Source organism: Phaenicophaeus curvirostris, chromosome 1 (assembly GCF_032191515.1).
Source record: "Phaenicophaeus curvirostris isolate KB17595 chromosome 1, BPBGC_Pcur_1.0, whole genome shotgun sequence".
Classification (NCBI taxonomy): domain Eukaryota; kingdom Metazoa; phylum Chordata; class Aves; order Cuculiformes; family Cuculidae; genus Phaenicophaeus; species Phaenicophaeus curvirostris.
This window is the reverse complement of record NC_091392.1, coordinates 64438623-64460374: the sequence shown is the minus strand read 5'-3', so window position 1 is coordinate 64460374 and position 21752 is coordinate 64438623. Positions and strand designations below refer to the sequence as shown.

The window sequence follows — 21752 nt, the reverse complement described above, 5'->3', positions numbered from 1 at the left end:
AGGGAAGGAAAAGAGGGAAGAAAAAAGGCTGAAAAGTATTCTGGAAGCAAAAGACACCTAATTTCAGAATCACAGAATCATAGAATGGTTTGGGTTGGAAGCGACCGTAAAGATTATCCAGTTCCAATCCCCCTGCCACCAGGTTGCTCACTCATCCAATCTAAATCATTCATGGTATCTACAATTCCTTTAGCTCACAAAAATCTCAAGTCAGACTCTTGCTTAACAGTAAGAAAAAAATACATAAAATCCTGTACTGTCCCACCTTCTCTTCTAGAAACATAGAATGATCTGAGTTGGAAGGGATCCATACGGATCATCTAGTCCAACTCCTATCCTGCATAGGTCAACCTCAAAATTCACACCATGTGTCTGAGGGTGTTGTCCAAATGCTTCTTGAATACTGTCAGGCTTGGCGCCATGGGAACCTGTTCCAATACTCCATCAGTCTCTGTGTGAGGAATCCTTTCCTAACATCCAACCGAAACCTCCCCTGGCACATCTTCCTGCCATTTCCTCAGGTCTTATCGTTGGCCACCAGAGAGAAGATACCAGCGTCAGTTCCTCCTCCTTCCCTCGTTAGGAAGTGCAAAACTGTGATGAGGTCTCCCCTCAGCCTCCAGGTTGAACAGACCAAGCGACATTAGCCACTCCTCACATGACTTCTTCTCTAAACCCTTCAACAACTTTGTTGCCCTCCTCTGGACGCTCTCCAGTAGCTTCATATGCTTTTTATCCTCGACCAGCTGGCAATGCTGTACTTGATGCACCCTAGGACATAGTTGGCTCTCTTGTCTGCCAGGGCACACTGTTGGCTCATGTTCAACTTGTCAATGAGAACCCGCAGATCCCTTTCCATAGGGCTACTCTCCAGCCTTCTCTACAATGTACAATGGAATCCAGAGACACAAACTGCCCATACCTTACAGGCAAAAGGCATGTCCCTAAAGCAGTTCATTCCATGTTTTTGTGACACACCACAGGCAGCCTTTCCCCCTAAAGCAAAAAATCTCACAATATCATTTTGTGTAGCATTCTTTACATATTTTGACTTACACTCCCAAAGCACATTTATTTCAATCAGAGTGCGCACATGTGGCTTTCTGGGGTTTGGGGAGGGGTGTGTGAGTGTTAGCTTTTTCTTTACACTGATATTATGCACTCTCTCTGAAGCTGGCTATTTTGATTAGAGATTTGGCTTTGTCTGAAAACAAATCAAGTACTTCCACTTTGAAAGAGAGAGAGCGCAAAAAGAAGCAGTCAAAACAAAAGGAAAATAAGAATTACCGCATAAGAGTGACAAAACAGCATATGCAATCCAAAACCCAAGATCTCTGGCTAGTGCAGTGAGGGACAATAAAAAATGTTTCTATAAATACATTAGCTGGAAAAGGAGGGCTAAGGAGAATGTTCAGCCCTTATTAGATGTGGGGCACAGGAGAACTTTGTAACAAATACATGGAAAAGGCTAAGGTACCTAATGCCTTCTTCGCCTCAGTCTTTAATAGTAAGACCAGTTGTTCTCTGTGTAGCCAGATTCCTGAGCTGGAAGACAGGGACAGGGAGTAGAATGGAATCCCCATAATCCAAGAGAAATGGTTAGTGACCTGCTACACCACTTAGACACTCACTAGTCTATAGGGCCGGATAAGATCCACCCACGGGTACTGAAGAAACTGGCAGAAGTGCTCACCAAGCCACCTTCCACCACTTATCAGCAGTCCTGGCTAACTGGGGAGGTCCTAGTTGACTGAAGGTGAGCAAATGTGATGCCCACCTACAAGAAAGGTTGGAAGTAGGGCCCAGGGAACTACAGGCCTGTCAGTCAGATCTCAGTGCTGGGGAAGGTTATGGAGTGGTTCATCTTGACTGCTGTCACAGAGCACATACAGGAGAACCAGGTGAACAGGCCCAGTCATCAGGGAAGTTAGGAAAGGCAGGTCCTGCTTAGCTAACCCAACCTCCTTCTATGACAAGGTGACCTGCTTAGCAGACAAAGGAAAGCCTGTGAATGTTGTCTACCTAAAATTTAGTAAGGTATTCAACCCTGTTACCCACAGCATTCTCATGGAAAAAAATGGCTGCTCTTGGCTTGGACAGGCATACTCGTCACCGAGTAAAACACTGCCTGGATGGTCAGGCCCCAAGAGTTGTGGTAAATGGAGTTAAACCCAGCTTGCAGCCAGTCATGAGTGGTGTTCCCCAGGGCTCAGTGCTGAGGCCAGTTCTATTTCATATCTTTATCAATTACATGGATGAAGGGATTAGGTGCACCCACAGTAAATTTGCAGATGACACCAAGTTGTGTGGGAACGCTGATCTGCTTGAGGGCAGGAAAGCACTACAGAAGAACCTGGACATGTTGGATTGATAGGCTGAGCCAATTGTACAAGATTCAACAAGGCTAAGTATCGAGTCCTGCCCTTGGGTCACAACAACCCCAAGCAACACCATAGGCTTGGGGATGAATGGCTGGAAAGCTGCCTGGTGGAAAAGGACCTGAGGGTGTTGGTTGACAGCCAGCTGAACATCAGCCAGCAGTGTCCCCAAGTAGCCAAGAAAGCCAGCAGGATCCTGACTTGTACCAAAAATGTTGTGGCTAGCAGGAGTAGGAAAGCAATTGACCCCCCCATACTCAGCGCTGGTGAGGCCGCATCTTGAATACTACATTCAGTTTTGGGCCCCTCACTACAAGAAAGACATTATGCTGCTGGAGCATGTCCAGAGAAGGGCAAACCAAGCTGGGGGCTGGAGCACAGGTCTTATGAGGAGCAGCTGAGAGAACTGGGGTTGTTTAGTCTGGAGAAAAGGAGGCTGAGGTGAAACCTTATTCCTCTCCACAGCTACCTGAAAGGAGGATGTAACAAGGTGAGTGTTGGTCTCTTTTCCCAAGTAACAAGTGATAGGACAAGAGGAAATGGCCTCAAGTTGCACCAGGGGAGGTTTAGACTGGATATTAGGAAAAATTTCTTCACTGAAAGGTTGTCAAGCATTGGAACAGGCTGTGTAGAGAAGTGGTTGAGTCACCATCTCTGGAGGTATTTAAAAGACAGATAGATGTGGCACTCAGGGCCATGGTTTAGTGATGAACCTCTCAATGCTAAGTCTATAGTTGGACTTGATGATCTTAAATGTCTTTTCCAACCTAAATGATTCTGTGTTCAGTAAATTTTACCTGAAAAAGCAGCTTATCATGTACATTAGCATTTGCTATGATTATAACCTCATAATGATAATTTCCTGTGCAAAGTCCCCATGTCACTCATGAGTGACCTCCATGTTTTGGGAACATGGGCATAGGGCAACATAGGTCACTGGTTATCAGCCTTTGTTTTATTTTACAATACATTCGTGATTCTCTATATATTTCCAACAGCAAATACATCATGGTTGTTTGGCCGATGCTGGTATCTGATATTCCATGATTACTTTGGCTTCAAAGTGAGACAGTAATGCACATTTGCGTTACTCTCCCTTTAATGTAGTATAAAGCTGGAGACAGCTCAGAAAGAAATCCCTAAATTCCATTACTATTTATGATCATGTACAAACGGATATTTATCATATTAAAAGAGAACCACATGTTAAAGTGGAGGCTAGAGCCCAATAAATCTTTCTGGATGAAATCCCTTTTAAAAAAAAGGAATAAAATAATTAACATTTGCTTTTGCCAGCAGAAACATTTACTCATGAATCTCCTGGGAAGGGAAGGGCATCTAACCTTTTTACATGCCATCCCGTCAGACAACTCTGACCCCCACTGCAAAATAGACAACAAAGATTCCCGACTCCACGCTGCTGATTAAACTCCTTGTAAGAAACATCTGGATGAAATTTTCTTGGCAGTTGATTTGAAAAGTATACAAGAAGTAGAACTAGGGAGCAGCCATAGTTCAGCTGAGTGACACAAAGATGATGCTATACAAAAGCAAACTTTTCCTTCAACATATTAATTCCTAAATACTAGCTTGTGACTGTGTGAGCAACCTCATTAGCAGAAGAAAAATAAATCCCTCTTCTACTCTGCATGCCGGTGTAAAGAAGGAAAATGGACTTTGAAAGAAACCCAACTCGACAATCTCATTTTTTTAAATAAATTAATAAAGGGCTTAAACAGTTTACCTGCCTATAATTAACTTCAATTGTCAGGTAAGAGAGGAGCCATCCATATCCTTAAGTTCCAAGGAACATTTCTTAAATTTGTGAAGCATTTCAAAACTTCTATGGTTTCTAAAAATCTCATCAAAAAAACTGGATATAATGCCTTCCTACCATCTCAAGTCAATACACCCCTAGGCCTAAATTAGCAAAAGTGACTTATGTTTTTCATGTTCAAAACAAAGGGCTTCCTAGCCTTTTGCTGCTTGAGCTTGAAGAGCCTGTCCAAGCAGCTTGAAGTATTGCTCACTTTTGGAAATTCACCCTGGAATTCTCACAGTTTTCCATATGTACAACACACCAAAAAAGGGAGAATTTTCACTGTTGAGTAGCAGCATTGAAAAACCTACACAAACCTGCTCAACTTTAGTCTGCAGCTACTGGGGTTAAAAGAAAAGCAGTAGCAGAGAACAGCACCAGAGAGAGTCTGACACAAAGGTGCAAGAAAAAAGAAAGCAGTAGGGAACCTTCTGCTCCACAACTGCCAGGCTGAGAAAATTCAAAGGGATGGGGCAAGGAACAGGCAGAGACACTTTGGCCTTTTACAGAAGCCAAGGTGTAGAGCACTTCAGATTTTACCAGACTGAATTATAATTACTCTGACATATAAAAAACGAAAGCTTCAGCACAGTACAAGGCCAGCAATCTGTAATTCACTACAGGTATTGAAAATCTGATAGGGTATAGGAAGGGCTTCAACTTTCAAGGCAGAGCACTGCTCTAAAGAAATACATTACCAGTATGTGCTTAAAATTGCTTGGCAAATATTTTTAAATCATAAAGAAATTAAGACATAGAGACAAAATCTGGTCTAAAAATTTTATCTCCAATCCAAACTTCACATTCTAAACCTGCAAGTGTGTTAAGACCCTTTGATGTAACCAGTGTATGCTTTGCAACTCTGACATCTCCCTCTACACATTTGGTCTACACCAAATAGGGAAGATAAGATTATATTCTGAATCCAGCAATGTGTATGCAACCAATGAACAATTAAACTGAGTAGTAAAAAGCAGCTGACAGGAAAACATGGAACCAAGGCTTACAGTGTATCAAGAAATGTCCTTACACTTAAAAAATTATAATGCACTCCAAAATCCATTTGTTCAGGCAATCCATGTACAACAGAAGGCACTGTTATCCATACGAATCTATCAATTCTGCACAGCAAAAACCTGAGAAGTGCAATTCAATCAGATGCAGCCTGGCTCCTCCTAGTCATTCAGGTTCCTTGAGGACAAATGTTTCCTTTCAGTCCATCAAATTATAAAAACACCACAAGAATTTGTATATTACAGTAGCCAGTTAGGAAGAGCATTCTGGTGGGGTAAGTACACTGCAATTTTCCAGAAAACCTTCAGCAGCATTAAATTACCCTTCCCTATTGCTCAGAAGTCATGATGATGTCAAGAAAATGCAACGGTGAGACCCTTCCCATTGACCTTTATAGCTGATCCTTCAGTTGCCACCAGGAGTACTTCCAGCAATGTTAAATGCTGTTATCAGTCCTTTGTTGTCAAATGTGTAGCCACGTTGCTCTATTGCCTTAGTCTCTAGAATTCAAAGAAGGGAAAGGATATGAGAAATAGTCTACAGCGAATGCTTTTGCCACAAACAATACAGCTCAGTGAAGAATGCAAAGTTGTAGAAAAGCTCTAGGTTGAGTCAAAATTTCATTCCCTAAATGCAGTGACAGTAATAAATGACACTCAAAATTTTCTCTAAGTGTACAAACACACACACCTCTTCAACAGAGCTGAGAAATTGATCTCTACAGAATCAGTCTATGTTACACTATTCTGAGGGCTTTTCCATTAAATCTGAATTCAATTTCCATGATGCAAGCTTTCTAAACAGCTAAAAACTTATGTTGACTGTGAAGGCAATGCTAGCAGTTAAAGAGTTACAAAACTGTTAAACATATAATAATCTGTAGTAATCTTCATCAAATACCTGGCTGACAGCTAGGTATTGCGTGATTTACTCTTCATTTCAAATGTCAGATTGTACAAAACTGGTTTCTACCCACTTCAAACAGCAGCCCATGTCAATGAGAAGGCAATTAATCAGAAGCAAAAGTAACCTCTCTGAATAACACGCACTTTCAGGCAAGAATCACAGAATAACAGAATCACAGAATAACCAGGTTGGAAGAGACCCACCGGATCATCGAGTCCAACCGTAAGAGATAGTATAAACCTAATATCCTACTCACGCTTCTCAGGAAATGTTAATTAGCACAGAGATTTTTTTTCTCTCTGTTGTTACAGATTAGATGCAGTTCCAGCATCCCTGCAAGAGAGAAAATGGCCCCAGAGAAGTGACTCACTGCAGCATTTTGCCGGTGTTCTGCTAATGTATAAATTTCCTGCAGCTGTTTCTTCTGATCCTCACTCAACGGCGCTGTCAGTGAATGGTACCAGGCTGCATCTCGGCTCTGCACCGCTGTCAGAACAGGAATGGACGAAAATTGATTATGAGGTTATGTTGCAAGTTAATTCCAGAAGAACAAAATGAAACACACAAAATCTCTAGTTGGATTTTAAACAGAATTTGCACTGCAAAACAGGTTCAGTATTCCTGTCAGTTTTCTTAGCACAAAGTCCCCACTGTAATAAAGGCAACTCAATTTGGGGAACTTTATTAAATCCTCTGCTTTCTGAAACAGGCCATTATTCATGAACAACATTGAAGTGAATCTTTTCATTTAAAACTCATATCAAAACTAAAAGCAACAGAATTCTTCAAACAGGAAATGGAGAAAATAATTTCTTCATTATGATATTAACATCTAGAAAGATACAAACATTTAGATATATGAGTCCCTCTAGTGACCGAGTCCCACTTATTTAGGCCGTCACTGAAAAGTTGTGGAAGAGAACATGAAGAGAATGAATCACTGGCCATATTTGGTACCACCTGTTTTTTGCAGGATTTGTAAGCCAGAAAATCTTGGGACTAACATTACAAAGCAAGATCACATTTTTCCAGTTTCAATAATCTAAATTATTACTTACAACAAAGTAAAGTTTTTTTCTCAGCGATGACTATATACATCTCCAAACTATTTCACGTTCTATCATTCTGCCAACTACCAAACACATACCTAAAAGTGCTTGTGTGAAAAACTGGTATTCATCAACACCATTTTCAAGGTCAAGAGGTGTGCAAAACCCTTCAAGAGCAGTCTCTTCCAATACATTTTCATCCCAGTCATCATCATCATCATCTTCATCCTCTTCCTCTCCACCTCCGCCGCCACCACCACTTCCTCCTCCTCCTCCTCCACCATGGTTCTCTTGCATCGCCTGGCTCACTTCATTTGTATCCTCCTCATCACTCAGTATCTCTTCTGTGAAAGTATTGATGTGTTTTGGAAAATAATGTTTAAAAATATAAGGAAACAATGACTTATTAATGAAGAACAATTAATAAATCTAGGTTTTGGCTGGAAATGGGAACCTCTGTTAACACTCTTCCCCCAAAATCTTATTAGAATTGGAAAAATGAAGCTGTTAAAATGTTTCCTCCATTCAAGAGCAGTTAAACTTTTGTTTCTGAGCACACCTGGGGTATTTTAAATCACCATTTTTTTCTTCTTTCATTTAGGCAGTCATCATGCAATTATACGATCCAAAATTTTTGAGAAAATGTATCCTTGACAGTGTTCCATCATTGTGCTTTTTAAATTAAGAACAGAGACTTGCACAGACTTTGCAAATTGACAGAAAACAAAGAGAAAACCAGACGTAGACCAAATATCTGTCTGCTATTTTTCAGAGTGCTCCTTTATTTGAACAAACTTAAAATAGCATCTTTCACTTAGCTTTACCTTCCATTCTCTTTATGAAACAACTATTATGTCCTGAATTAAATGCAACTCCAACATGCAAGTCTAAACACTGCTATTTCCTACTTAAGGAAAATGTTTTTGACTTAATAACCAAGATAAAAAAAAAATTCCCTCCAATTCCAAACTTTCAGCTCTTACTGTTTTAGAAAGAATAAAGATCATAGAATCAAAGAATGGTTTGGGCTGGAAGGGACCTTAGAGATCACCCAGTTCCACGCCCCTGCCATGGGCAGGGACACCTCCCACCAGACCAGGCAGCTCGAGGCCCCATCCAGCCTGGCCTTAAACACTTCCAAGGAGGGGGCATCCACAACTTTCCTAGGCAACTTGTGCCAGCGTCTCACCACCCTCATTGTGAAGAATTTCTTCCTAATGTCTAATCTAAATCTTCCCCCTTCCAATTTAAAGCCATTCTCTCTTGCCCTATCACCACATGCCCTTGTAAAAAGTCCCTCCCCAGCTTTCTTGTAGGCCCCCTTCAGGTACTCGAAGATGACTGTATCTGCAACAAGCAAAGGGACTGAATCACAGGACAGAGACTTGAGAATTACTGTGCTGTTTCCACACTGTATTCCTCTGCATTGAGAAGAATTCTGTAATTCCGTTACAGAATAATTGTGTGAAATTTGAGTGGATTACATAATCTGCTTACATCCAATCTGATTTTCAAACCTCAAACCATCAGTCTCCTGTTCCAAGTCAAATACGGCCACACATGTATGCCTGCAATGCTATGTAAAATTCACTCCCCACAATTCTCTCCACAAGGTATTCTTTCACGTTTTTTTCCATTCTGGCAGACACAGCAAGAAGAGGTCTGTCTTTTTCAGAAACCTCAGCTGTCTCTAACCCCACTTTGCAAATCACTTTCCATTTGCACAAAGAAGACGGGCTAGGATTTCCTTCGAAGTTCACCAGAACACGCCTTTCAAATAGGTAGTAGCAACAGCTTCTTTCCAGGAATCAAGAACACAACCAGTGCAGTCCTGGCAAACTCATGCTGCCTATGTGAGAAGACAGAGCACGTTCATAACCCAGAAGAGTTTTATTGCTACTCTTAAACCAATACTACCCTTTCACAGAGTGTGTTAGCTGTTATACATTGAAACGGTTTGATTACATCTTGGGAGGAAAAATCAATTCCTAAGAAGATCTTTCAAGTACCCAGTAAGCCAAGCTATTTTCAGCAGACTAATGAGTCTTAAAAATGAACTGCAATTTCTTACCCCCTTTAAATTAATTCCAGACAAAATCCACAATCTGAAAAGGGGAGATTTTACCATTATCTTCTGCAACGTGATTTTCATCTTTAGCATGATCCTCATGTTCTAGGAGTTCTCGTAAGGCGTAAACTTGTTTTAAGCCCAGGAAGAGGAGGAGGATTGAAGGGACAATCTGGGCGGCCACAGCATCCACTGCAGGTGGTCGGTTCTGCAATTCCATTAGGATGCTCAATCCTATTATACACATCTTTCTGTCATGGAGTCTGAAACAACACCCATACATCAGACAAAAAACAGATCTTCACTGCAAGGATACGTAGAGAGGATTAAAGTTCTGGTGCTTGAAATGGCAGAAGACAGAGGTAATGTCGCAGAGGCTGTGTTCAGTGTCTACGTTCAAAGCTCCTAAACACATTATTTCCTTTGTTTTGAGTGCAAGTTCCCCACTGGTAAAGTAGTTGCCCAATAACAATTAAATAATTTTCAAGCACTGGTCAAATTCCTGGAAGAACTGCTTCTGACTACCAAATGCAATGTTTGTAATGCTAAATAAATACTGTTTAATAATTATGTAGAATATCTTGTCTTTAATAAAGCATTTGATACAGATTATCATCTTTAAATAGGATGGAAAATTAATTTGCCTTGGCTTTGATAGCAGTACTGTTGCAAGAGCTGAAATTAGCAAAAAGACTATTAGCGAAGTGTGATGATAAGCAGGAATGCATTGAATTACAGGGTTCATTTACAGAGTGCTGCAGGGCTAGCTGTATTTAAACATGTTTATTAAGAGTCCATCATAATGGCTGTATTATATGTCTGACCTCCAACATGAATTTGAGGCACATTGCTAACTCCAGTGAAAGCAGAGAAATAATTCCAGTGTATCAAGAATATCTGGCAGTACACTGCAACAGGGAACTTGCAAATAAGTAGATCTCCAGTAAAACAAACAAACTATAGATAATTGAACGGAAAGAAAATCATTAAGTTAGTAGGAGAAAGATCTGTATGTGACCATAGCCAGGAAACTAGGTAAAAGCCTATGCTCTTAAAAATAAGAATTGATTTTTGCTTACAGAAATAGAAATTATTTGCAAATGAGACAGGGAAAAATTCTCTAACTGCCTCTGGAGACTCTTTGGTTCTCCTTTACTGGAAACACCAATAGTATTCAATTAACTCTATTCTAATATTATGGTATTTTGCTTTTAAGGGCTTGAGGGGGATCTTTATTTGTTTGAACTATTCAATTTGATGCTGACAACTTCTATGCAAGCCTTCTGCAGGACAAGTATTTCCAGCAAGAAGTTTCAGCAAGACCTGCAGAAATCAAGCAAACCTCCAGCATTGGCAGAAAATGGCCAGTCTCTTGGTAAATACTATCATTACTGAATCTCTTTTACTTTGGGATGAAGAGGATACAAGTTGAAAGAGGAGAAAGAAATTAAGAAGACACGCGCCACAGGCTACAAAAACTCTTAGAGGGGAACAGGCAGCTGAATCTACTACTTGAAAAATTGCTACAGAAATACAATTTTTAAAGTGCTAACAATTTCATTACCAAATACCCCATACAATATGTTACTGAACTATAACATTCTTTAAGTAATACAACAGAACATGTATTAGAGCTTTCTGAACTTAATACGGCTGGGGGGATCTGGAGGGATTTCATTACACCTCCCACATTGTTAGTTCTGTTAGGGCTTAGTGAAGTGACTCAGAGTAGCTGACAAAACAATAAATCATATATGACTATGTGTAACATTATGATCACAGAAGACCTTCCAAGAAAAACAAAGTCAACTAGGATATCAAATGGCATGCTTTGTCACGTTGGGTTTGGCTGCTCCATTACATGTGTTAAAAAAATGTACCAAAATGCAAGTAGGTGAAGAGTGTCCTTCCATCTGCTAAATACGATACTTTATTTTCAGAAGGAAGGGGGCACAAAAGAGGGCGTACAAACCAACCAAGGAAACTGAGTCAGGGGAACACAGCTTGTGTTCATGAAAAAAAAATAAATGCCTTACTCCTGTCAGTTTATCTATGTTGAAAACCAGTTCATAACCATTTCCTCTCACAGCAACTCTGTGAAGACTAAAATCCAGGCTAAAGATGATGCCACCTACAAACGAAGCATATTTTTGGGGGGAGAGTTGTCCTTACCGCAAGTAAAAAAGGAAAGAACTTTCTCTACCTCCTTTCTCTGCCAGAACCTTCATCCAAGCTTGACCAAAGCTCTGTAATCTATGCATAAGACTTGTACCATATCTTGACACCAGGAAGGCATGAGATTTCTTCAAACTCCAAATGTATAATGAAGCAATTTCAGTGTACACATGCCAGTGTGGTTAATGACACTTGGCACCACCTTTTATAACACAGTTGAAAAAGCTACCATTACACAATGCCAATTGCAAAACACAACACAGTAAAAAGTCAAAAAATCTTAGTAATTAGTGGCTTAGCTTCATACTAAATTATCTTTTCTGGACGGCAAATGAAAGTGCAAGAATCAAGCACTGCTGTTTAAAAGGGAGTCATCATTAGGAAGCAGCCCAAATGGCCAAAAATTACAGCATATTTGTCATGCTCCATTTTAAAGCTTCTAAACAGAGAAGTTCTAAGAACAAACACATGTCTTCAGAATATGCATGCTATTAGAAGACCCAGCAGGACAGGAGGAATCCAGGCATCGAGCCATCTTTAGTAAAACTGAGCCAGAAGTAGACTTGTTTCTTCCACCTGCCAGCAGAGACAAATTGCAGGATAAGCATCCAGCCAGCCTGAACTTCAGCATTCTACTATGCCCCAGCTGTATCAAGCAGCCACAGGACTGAACAAGCAAAACAGAGTTTTATGCCATTTACGTATTTTTGTAATGGCAAAGAATGGTTTCAGGATCATTCCTTTGCTACCAAAAGGCTCATTATTTCAGTACTCTTTCGTCTGCATGAGGGAGCCTGGATACAACTCTCCTTCATACTCTGTCCTTGAGGAGATCCATACTCATTTGCTCAGTAGCACACAACAGTCCTCCCTAGCAAAGGACTCTGGGGCTTACAGACTCTGCTTGGTTCCTCAATGGTATTTCAAGTCTGGAGTGCTAAATGTGCAACACATGGCAGAGCAATGCACAACTCCTAGATGAGTCTATTTTTTAACAAGTTGTGTGTGGTCCTCATAATCTGCAGGACCTTTTCTTGCTAATACGCTTCCTTTCAATACAGGACAAAAAGATCTAGAAATCTTCTGTATTCCAAATGGAGCTGAAGGGATTTCAAAGGGAAATCCCTAGGCCTTTCCTTTACTGGTTTGCTGTGCTCATTTATGTCAGATCCAAGTTGATTTCTATTACGTCAGTCCAGTTCCTGGACAAACTACAAACAATTAGCTATTTCTTTCTAGTTGCAAAGTTGGAACCAACCCTGTTTTCCTATTTAAGCCTGGGGTTTTGTATACAATTCTGAGAAAACTAGAATTTCCAACTACCCTATCAAATAAATCCCCCTATTCAGCTTCTAAAAAACATAACCTCACTTACTCAAGGTCTCATGAAGCAAGTTAGGTTTTCTTTCCACAGAAGAATTCTTAGCATGAAAGTAAGCTTAAGTCACGCCGAAGTCTCACCCAGATTCCAGGATCTCAGGGAAAAGGTGGAAAACAGTAAGGAACAGGTGTTTCTACAAATGGCTTTTCAGTCTCTTGCCCTTATTCAAACTGAAGTTATTGTAGAAAACATAAATAAATAAATACATACCGTGGCACACAGGGCACACATCCACAAATATGTAATATCCACAATGGAGTACTGGATTTATATGGTCTTGATTTCTGAGTTTTCCTTGCCTGTATCATTTTTAACATTCCAAATTTCTAATCAGTTTTAAATAGTTTCCATATTTATAATAACATGGTAGAACTACTACTTAGCTTGCCATAACTGCTTTGCCCCTTAAAAAATGTATTATTCTCATGGATTCCACCTCATGTGTTCACAAGAGCTATTCAAGAAATGCTGCATTCTTTTGGCAAACACTGTTGACTCCAGCCTGAGAGCATGTGGACACACATGACCCTACTGCGCTAGCAGAGCAGGATCTATGGATGCTAGAACTTCACAGGAACAGAAGAAGGACAGAGAGGTGTGAGATTTATGTGGACAAAGCATCTCGAAGAGCCACTGTTACTAGTAAGTCACAGGTTTTCTGTATGGCTGACAAAGAAATGGCAGTAAGATTCACCTGGTCCTTCACATCTGAAGATGGATCTATTTTGAACTTCTCCAAGTTACCTAGGATATGTGAGTCTTCCAACTTACTTGAATTTAAACCTAGAACTGCCTCTTGCTAGAAAGATTCTATTTGTAAACCAAAGCAGCAGTGAACGATGGCTGGTGAGAAAAGAACTGTACAAATCAATGTGCCCACTGCTGTCTTCACTAATCAAGACAGGAAGTCTGCACAGGTGGACCCAAGGAACAGTTTCAAGAAAGCCATATTTTGGTTGCATTTCTGCCTTTTCCTGTTCCGTTAGGCCTTGGAATATTGGGCTGCTACCCAGACGATGACTCTTATTACCCTTACTAAAACAAATGGTCTTCTAGAAGCAGCGCTGTCCCAAGGGAAAGAAAGTCCCTTACATCACATCACAGTGCCTGACAAGCAGTACTACAGCAAAAGCTTTGCACCTGGAAGCCACATACTGAGCAGATAGCACTGAAGGAATAGTAATTTTTAGACTTAAACAATATTACAGATCCTTATTTCACTGCTGGTAGCAGTAGGTCAGAAAGATACATTTTAATCTTCTGCTGCCCTTCAAGCAGGGAGTCTGAGCAGAATCTCCACGTTTCATTTTCACAGGCTTTGTCAACTTCTGTCTCAGCTCTGAAGAAGAATTTAGTTGAACAGTAGTTGTGGTAGCTGATCCTTTTTGAAAAGCAACACAAAAAACCTGGAAGTTAAGCTGTAGCTCACTGGGGCCTATTAAGATTTGCAGCAATTTTCCCCTCTGGATCTAACCAGTTTCCCACTGAATGCTCCAAGATGAGTTGTTTAAAGCTATAAATCTCTTTCGTTTTTTATTTATTTTAAAAAAGGAATGACAAGTTTTCCACCTATACAGAATATTTTCTTTCATACTGTTTCCGTATGGGTTCAGCATTTGATATGCAGTGGAGAAAATGACAGCACAAACAGCTGCATCTCAAGAACTTAAAAAAACCCCAGTACATGGAAATCCTAAAACATCTTGCTCTTTTCTGAAGTCGGTAAATAATTCAGTAATTAACTAAAAATAATGTAGTAATTAACAACAATATTACTACAAGGTGTGGGAGAGGTAGACTTAAAAGTTGTCCTTCTTCAGCCACTGGCACTCCAAAAGAAATGAGGACATTGGGTTCTTCAGGCTTTCTTTGTTACCAACTTAAGTAACTCCTCTAACTTGTAAGATGTATATTTACGCTAAGACACAGGACATACTACAGACATAGGATATACAGAGCAGGCAGAAGAAGTCAGAATGCTTGTGATAGTATGAACTGTCCAGTTTTATTATAATGAGTAAGAGATCTTTTCCTCATTTTTTATCGGTTTAATTTAGTACTTTTAATGTTTTTTTTCGTCAAGGAAACACTGCTATGGTAACACCTTCAAATACAGACACGAAAGGAGAATCTGCACGAAGGCTGTATACAGCAAAGCAGGCAATTTCTCTTTTATCTCCAAGTGGTTTTCTTTCTAGGAAAACATAAAGAATCAACAGACCTAAAATAAGGTAGTCTGTGCTGCAATTCTACAAATTGCTGCATTTTCATCTTCACCCCACTAAACTGTATAGTTAGGACAGAGGAGGGAGGAAAACAGTCTTTGTCGTGTACATTTGGTATGTGTTTTAAAAATACAGCGAAGAACATGCTGAGAGCAAAACCTGCAATATACCAGCTCATCCCTGACTGACTGGGAGCTGCTATTTTATTACAGTTACGAAAAAGCAATGCTGTATGCACCACACAGCTCTGAAGTCAAGATAGCCACTGAGGCAATAATACAGCTATATCAAGATGGCATAGGCGGCCCAACAGAAAAAAAATGAGAATAACCCTATAGCTCAGGAGCCAAGAGTAGGAGGGGAGAGACAAAGAGATGGCTACCGAACATGTTCTAACCTGTCACAGTGAGACATGGCTCAACTTGATCACTTCACTCAATATGAGAGGACATGTGTTCCGATATACACGTCTTATCCTCAGTCAGAAAATATCAGTGTACAAAAGTGAACAGTAAGTTAACATCAAGACAACACGCCAGCCCACAACACTTTCTCTGTGTAGCAGTTTTTAGCTAATACCCATCTCTTCCCAAAGATCAACTGGGAGTTCAAAGGAAACCATTTTTTCATCAGTAGAAGTTGTGAAAGCAAAAATGACAAAGACCTTTGACAACCTTTCAGAAAATGATCAGTGGAATTGCTTTGAACATTGGCAGCATCACACACAGCTGTGTGTTAGCTCAGAAGGGAGCTATTGTGAGGGTGATTGTAGTTGACTTTCTTAATTTGTTAAATAAGAAGAGTTAAAGGCACAGTCTCAGGGTTTCTTTTGTCAGATTTCATAAAATTCTGTTCAAGAAAGATTAACTCAAATAAGAACTGGTATGGAGAAAAGGTATTTGGATTACTGGGGAGTGGAGAATCCATCTTATAAGAAGCCCTCTAGAGATTTGTTTAGAATTGGAATGACAAGACTGTACCGATAAAAAACAGGTAGGAAAAGAGTGACAACCTAAATTAAAGTATCTACAGGTTAAAAGCTGCTTGTCTCAGCCCATGCTCATTCATGGCATGATTCCTAACATACTAACACTTCACATAGTCTGTTGGCATAGAGTATGCACAGACACCCATGATGTCAGATGGCAGCCTCCAATGACAAAACATAACTCATAGCAGGAAGGTGAGAGGTAGATGTTAACTATATCTGATTGTCTGCTTTGCCCTTAAGTGGACTTGAATCTCACAGTCAGATGCCACATCTCAGCTGAGAAGCAAGTACTAACTGTTGAGCACTGGACTTCACATCTGCCCAGCATCAAGTGCATGCTTAGCTACATGATGACAGGCTTTGTCCACCTTCATTTACTTTACAAATGTTCAGCTCCTGCCCAAGTGCACACTAGTGCAGTGCACACACATATTCAAGGGAGGTTAAAATGAAGTTTAAGTTCAGGAGTATGCTAAAACAGTCATTACATCAATGGCATAGCAATAAACATGCAAAGTTGATCACGAACAACTTGCAGGGATTAAAATCAGAGTGTGGGGTTCATTGCAGCAAATTATGGTTTTTAATCATTAACTGGAGCAGTTAAAAATACTTTAAAAAATATAGATTAGAAAAGATGTATACACTCTGTTTCAGCTCAACACACCTGGAAAAATTACATGGACATAGGTCACCTTTACTGGCAGCACAGCAATTAGACCTGGTGTGGATTACTGTTATTTAGACTAACCAAGGAATGAGAACTCTTTCGTCTATACGACTAGGGATACAAACAGAAGTGAACAAAAAAATCAAAACCATGGACTTTTTTAAAAGAAAGAAACACAATACTTACCCCAGGAAACAGTCTGTGTCATTCATCCACTGGTTTATGAACTGTGCAGTGATGGGCTCAGAATTGTGTGGAAATCTGATGTTCTCTAAGGTGTGCAGAAGTAGGTCAGGATTGTAGTAGAGTGCAGCTATGGCAACCTGAAGACACATGGTACGAAGCTCACTTGTTTTAACTCCTCTAGTTAACCGCTCCAGAACAGCCTCCACAAAGAGTGGAATACACTGGGCATATAAGTAGGAAGGAGAAGAAAAACAAAACAAAACAGGCATTATACATGCTGTAGGACTATAAAAAAAAAGTTTAAAATACTTTTATCAGAATTGTTCTATAGAGTTAACTGAAGTCCAGGTATAAGCTAGGAATACCATTCTACTCACTTCCTAGCACAAAAGCTTTTTAAGCCTCTGATGACAAGCTTATAAATCTTCCTCAAAAGAGGTATAATCTAAACTAAAAATTACCAATGTTACTTTCAACATGGAGGAGAATATTTGGGGACATTTGGTGGAATTTGTTCTAGCACGTATAAAAGGTTTAGAAAAGAACTCAAAGATATTCTCATCTCTAAATAAAGATACTAAACAATGTCAAAACTAACAGCCATTAAAAATGAAATTACATAAATCTGCAAGAAAAAGAAATTTTTCCTAACAAATATAGAGTGATGTTAAATTTCTTATAAAAGTTTGGTATGAGTTTATTCAGATAAAAGCAAGTATGCACAAATATATACACAATGAAACAAACACATATATTTCAATGTGCAGATTTATGCTTCATAGCAATTTGGGAAGCATTATGTTTTAGTTTACGAGTTTCAGTTCAGTGTGCAACCATTTTAATTCACAGAGTAGTGGAGTTCAATTAAGCCTTCCACCACATACTTATTTCAATGCAAATGCATACAATTCACTTTAACCTCTTCCAGATTTCTTTGAAAAATACAGTCTTTCAGGGAACATATTTATCTTCAGTTATTTTGGATTTATATTAGTAAAGTTATATTAGTTTCAGTGAAATCAACTGAAAATTTATTACTGAATGCCGTGGATTGCACTGTAGCAACATCAAATGTGACATATTAAAGTAGCTTAGGCTGGAGCACTGTGTAAAACATAAGATCAGAATTTAGCCCTTAACAGGAAAAAGACTACTATCGAAAATTGTGTTCTAAGAAACTCTGGAAAACCATGACTATGTTTTTCCCAGCGATTACAATCCACACAAAAAATTATTCATTTCCAAATGCACTAAGCAATTAAAAATAATAAAAATAACCAAGTTCATATTGCTTGAAGAAACAACTTGGTAGTTGTATACGTATAGCTAACCTCTCAGCCACATTAGTTTTAACAATGTGGCTTTGCATCCAAAGGGAAATCCTATAGGATGAAAGCAAAAAAAGACAATCCTGTACATTATTCTATATCCTTACCAGTCAGACTATATTCATTTGCCAGTCATGCCCATATGTCCCTAATCTTAAAAAAAAAAAACTCCAAGCAAACTCAAACTCCCCCAGAAACATTACGAAAAAATGTTACAAACTTTTCTGAGCTCATTGACTTCTTACTGTCTTTCTCCCCACTCCTACACTTTACATTTTCCTCAAATTCTCTTAATTTCTCAAGCATCACAGTCAGGTTACTGGAAACCAGTAGAAGAGAAAACCTGTTCAATATATATTACCTGGTCGATACCCCGTCCTTTGCACTGAATAACAATTACTTCTAGGAGTTTGGCTGCATGGCACTCTGCGTCTTCTCCTGCATCTCCTGTTAATACCTAGCAACCAGAATGACAATTCAGTTTATCAGCAATAATCACTGACAACGTTCAAAGCAAATGCTCCTGTACATGCAGACATGAAAAAAAAAACTCTGTATGGCATATACATATCTATTTATGCTATATCTTGTGAGGAATTAAGACACATTAAAAAAATCATCTCTGCAGAACTTAAACAAGGATAAATTGCTAAAGATGAATTTAAGAATTTAGAAGAAACTGCTACAGTTCTTCATGAATGTTAGTATTCTTCATATGTCATTGCTTTCCATTTTTAAAGGCAATGTTACTCACAAGAATTATTATGTCTTTCACATTCTGTTTTGATTTTTTAATTTCAATTCTAATAGACACTGGCAGATTAACAGCCTGGCAAAGTGAAGTCCTATCTCTAGGCTAGTTTCTGATTAAAAACAAGATGTATGCAATCACTCCACGTATATGCGCATATATGTGAAACTGATTGCTGCTTCTCAGTATGTTTCAACCCTATGGTCAGAGTCAATCAAACCTGACAAAGCAGCAGAATTCTCACACATTCAGTCTCTAGAAGTTTCTTAAAAATCTAGCAGGTAGCTACATGCTTAACACTCTATCACGACCAAAATCAGAGAAAGGCTGCAGCATGATCTCATACTCTATTATACATGAGAAAATCAGCATAAAAGACAAACATTATAAATGCAGGAAGAACTTTAAAATTAGTTTGCACCTTAGCTGACAACTACAGAATCCAGTTACAAGATAGGCAATGCAAGGACATCAGGCTTCATTAATTCTCTACCAAAATAGCTGTTCATAGAGAAAATCAAAGCAAACAGCAGCTTTCTCCCACACAGATTTGTGCATGTAATTTTTTAAAAAGCACGTCTCTTAAAAAGTATGAAGGTGCTATGTGTACTTGGAACTGAGCTGAGACCAAATTTCATTTAACAACTGGCTACCACCTGGTATGTTCAGGTCACTCCACTAATCTGACTGTTAAGTACCAATGATAAGTGCAACAGTAAGAATCAGAAGCCTTACCTTTTTACACATAGCATAAATGATTTCTAAATGCTTTGGGTTAGACAGTAAAGTATCAGTGTCAAGGGTCACATAATTATGCAAGAGAGGCATCATATCTGCAGAAGAGGGAGAGCAGGGGAGAAAAAAGTTACCAACTAATCCATGCAAGTGCCAACCAGTGAGGCTGTAGTCCTATAATGGGATTCATTAGCTCAGATTCTTAGACATGGTTGGAAATTCAAACTCTGCAAGTCAATTCTAGCAGAATTCTTCATAAAGTGCACCATGCAGGGTGCACTCTCAGAAAAAGAAACAGAACAGGATTACATTTTAATTAATTAATTTGTAGTTTCGCATTAACTTTGTTTGAGTTCAGCTTTCTTTGAGTTCCGGACCTGCTGTAATAACCGATCACACTGACAGATTTGAAGACACTTCTCCTACTTAAATATACTCCTGATATACTCCCACACTAAACAGTCAGCTGGGGCATGACTCAAATACACGATCATTTTAAACCAAGACACTAAATGAGAGTGACCCTTACGAGATGAGTTTTAGAGACGAATTCCCAAACAGGAGATGCATCAACCGAATAGAAGTGATCATACCTGGAAAGTACTCATACCAATCCTGCTGGAAAACCTCATATAGAACACCTAAAAGCTGCCACATTTGAGGTGAAATCATGTGGCCTGTCAAGTTGTTGGCCAAGTACAGAATTTCTTCATAAAACTCTGGAAAGGAAAAACAATTTGAAGGAGGGTGTTTTAAAAAATAAATTCAGCTTGCAAAGGACTTGAAATCTGAAACCAAGCCCCAAGTCATATCATAACTAAAAGACAGCAATTAGTTACTAAATCAATACATAGAAAAAGAATACAAACTGGAAAAGTCTCTTTCAGATGGGCTTTATGTTGGCTATAGTAACAATATTCATTGTTTTTCATTATTAATATATATCAGAAAAATATAATACTGGCACAATAAAAGCATTGCTTCTAAACTATTTACTGAAAAATATTTTTATTTTGTCAACCTTTTTTTCCTTAAAGGCCTTATCATAAAATTATGCAGCTCCCCAGTGCAGGGTACTGCTAAAGCAGTAATTTAATTGCAGACCACGTCCACAAAATGCTAATGTAATGATAGACATCGTCCTTTAATATAACTAGCTAGAACTATAATCAGAACTGCATCTTTTGAGTCTGACCTCCAAAATACAATAACCAGCCTGACTAATGCACAAGAGGAGATCAAGAGAAACAAATCATAACTGAAAAGTAATGTCTTTTTTTTTCTTTAAAGAAGCACATATACAAGAAGACTAAGTTCTGTTCAGGAAGATAGCATTGTTTGCAAAAATTAAAGAACTTTTAACTTAAAAACATGCAATATTTTTCTAAAAGCTTTCTCTAAAACATACCTATAACTTGTTTCTGCAAAACAAGGCCAATGACTTGTAAACAAATGCTCTCGAGCTGTTGAGTTATCTGAAATAAAACCAAAGCAGTTTATCTAAATCTTAGACATAGAGTAATTTAATAAATATATTTGACTAATTCAGTTTGAGAAGTTCTTCAAAGGAGGAAGGCTTTTATCACTTTGTAAATGCTGCATTAACAATCACAGTATTATGAAATAAGATCTTACTTTAGAGTAGAATGGGTTAAAAGAAAGAAAGGAAGATATGCTTTTGTCTGAGATCTATGGAGAGCTTCCCAGAGCAGCCTCAGTTAGAGGAACGCATGCAGAAAAACAGGGAGAATACAACTGTGTCGAAGTAAAGATTCCTTCTTGCCATGTTGGACAGAGAGACTACATTTATGAATTAAACTAAATTACAAGGAGAACTACATGGCCACATTATAAGTCTAATTAAAACCGGCAAATGCAGACATTTCATGTTATTACCACAGGTCATTCATTATAGACATAATGTCAAGCTTTCTGGGTTTGTTCTAGCAAAGGGATTAAGTACGTGACAACAGACTAATTCACTTACCTTCAGACACTTGACTCAGAAGTGATCATTCCTTAAACTCTCTCCATACTTAATGGTTAAAGGGAAAGGAATTTCTAGAGTTTTCAGCC

The 21752-nt window shown here is 38.9% G+C and overlaps 1 protein-coding gene across 4 annotated transcripts in view; it reads right to left on the bottom strand.

Annotated features, from left to right (window-relative positions):
• Window positions 1-1096: 1096 nt before the first annotated feature.
• The window catches only part of IPO8 (importin 8), a 52682-nt gene continuing 32026 nt past the window's right edge, over window positions 1097-21752 (bottom strand). For 2 of the 4 annotated variants that reach the window (XM_069860201.1, XM_069860209.1), the window contains 9 exons: window positions 21085-21151; window positions 20270-20395; window positions 19677-19774; window positions 18552-18647; window positions 16863-17083; window positions 9292-9497; window positions 7265-7510; window positions 6488-6603; window positions 1097-5711 (listed from right to left, as the gene is read on the bottom strand). In XM_069860201.1, the coding sequence (XP_069716302.1) occupies window positions 5697-5711; window positions 6488-6603; window positions 7265-7510; window positions 9292-9497; window positions 16863-17083; window positions 18552-18647; window positions 19677-19774; window positions 20270-20395; window positions 21085-21151 (1191 nt within the window). In that variant the 3' untranslated portion in view covers window positions 1097-5696. Of the gene's footprint in view, window positions 5712-6483; window positions 6604-7264; window positions 7511-9237; window positions 9498-16862; window positions 17084-18551; window positions 18648-19676; window positions 19775-20269; window positions 20396-21084; window positions 21152-21752 lie in introns of those variants that run through there. The other 2 variants (XM_069860225.1, XM_069860216.1) reach the window with 2 other exon arrangements.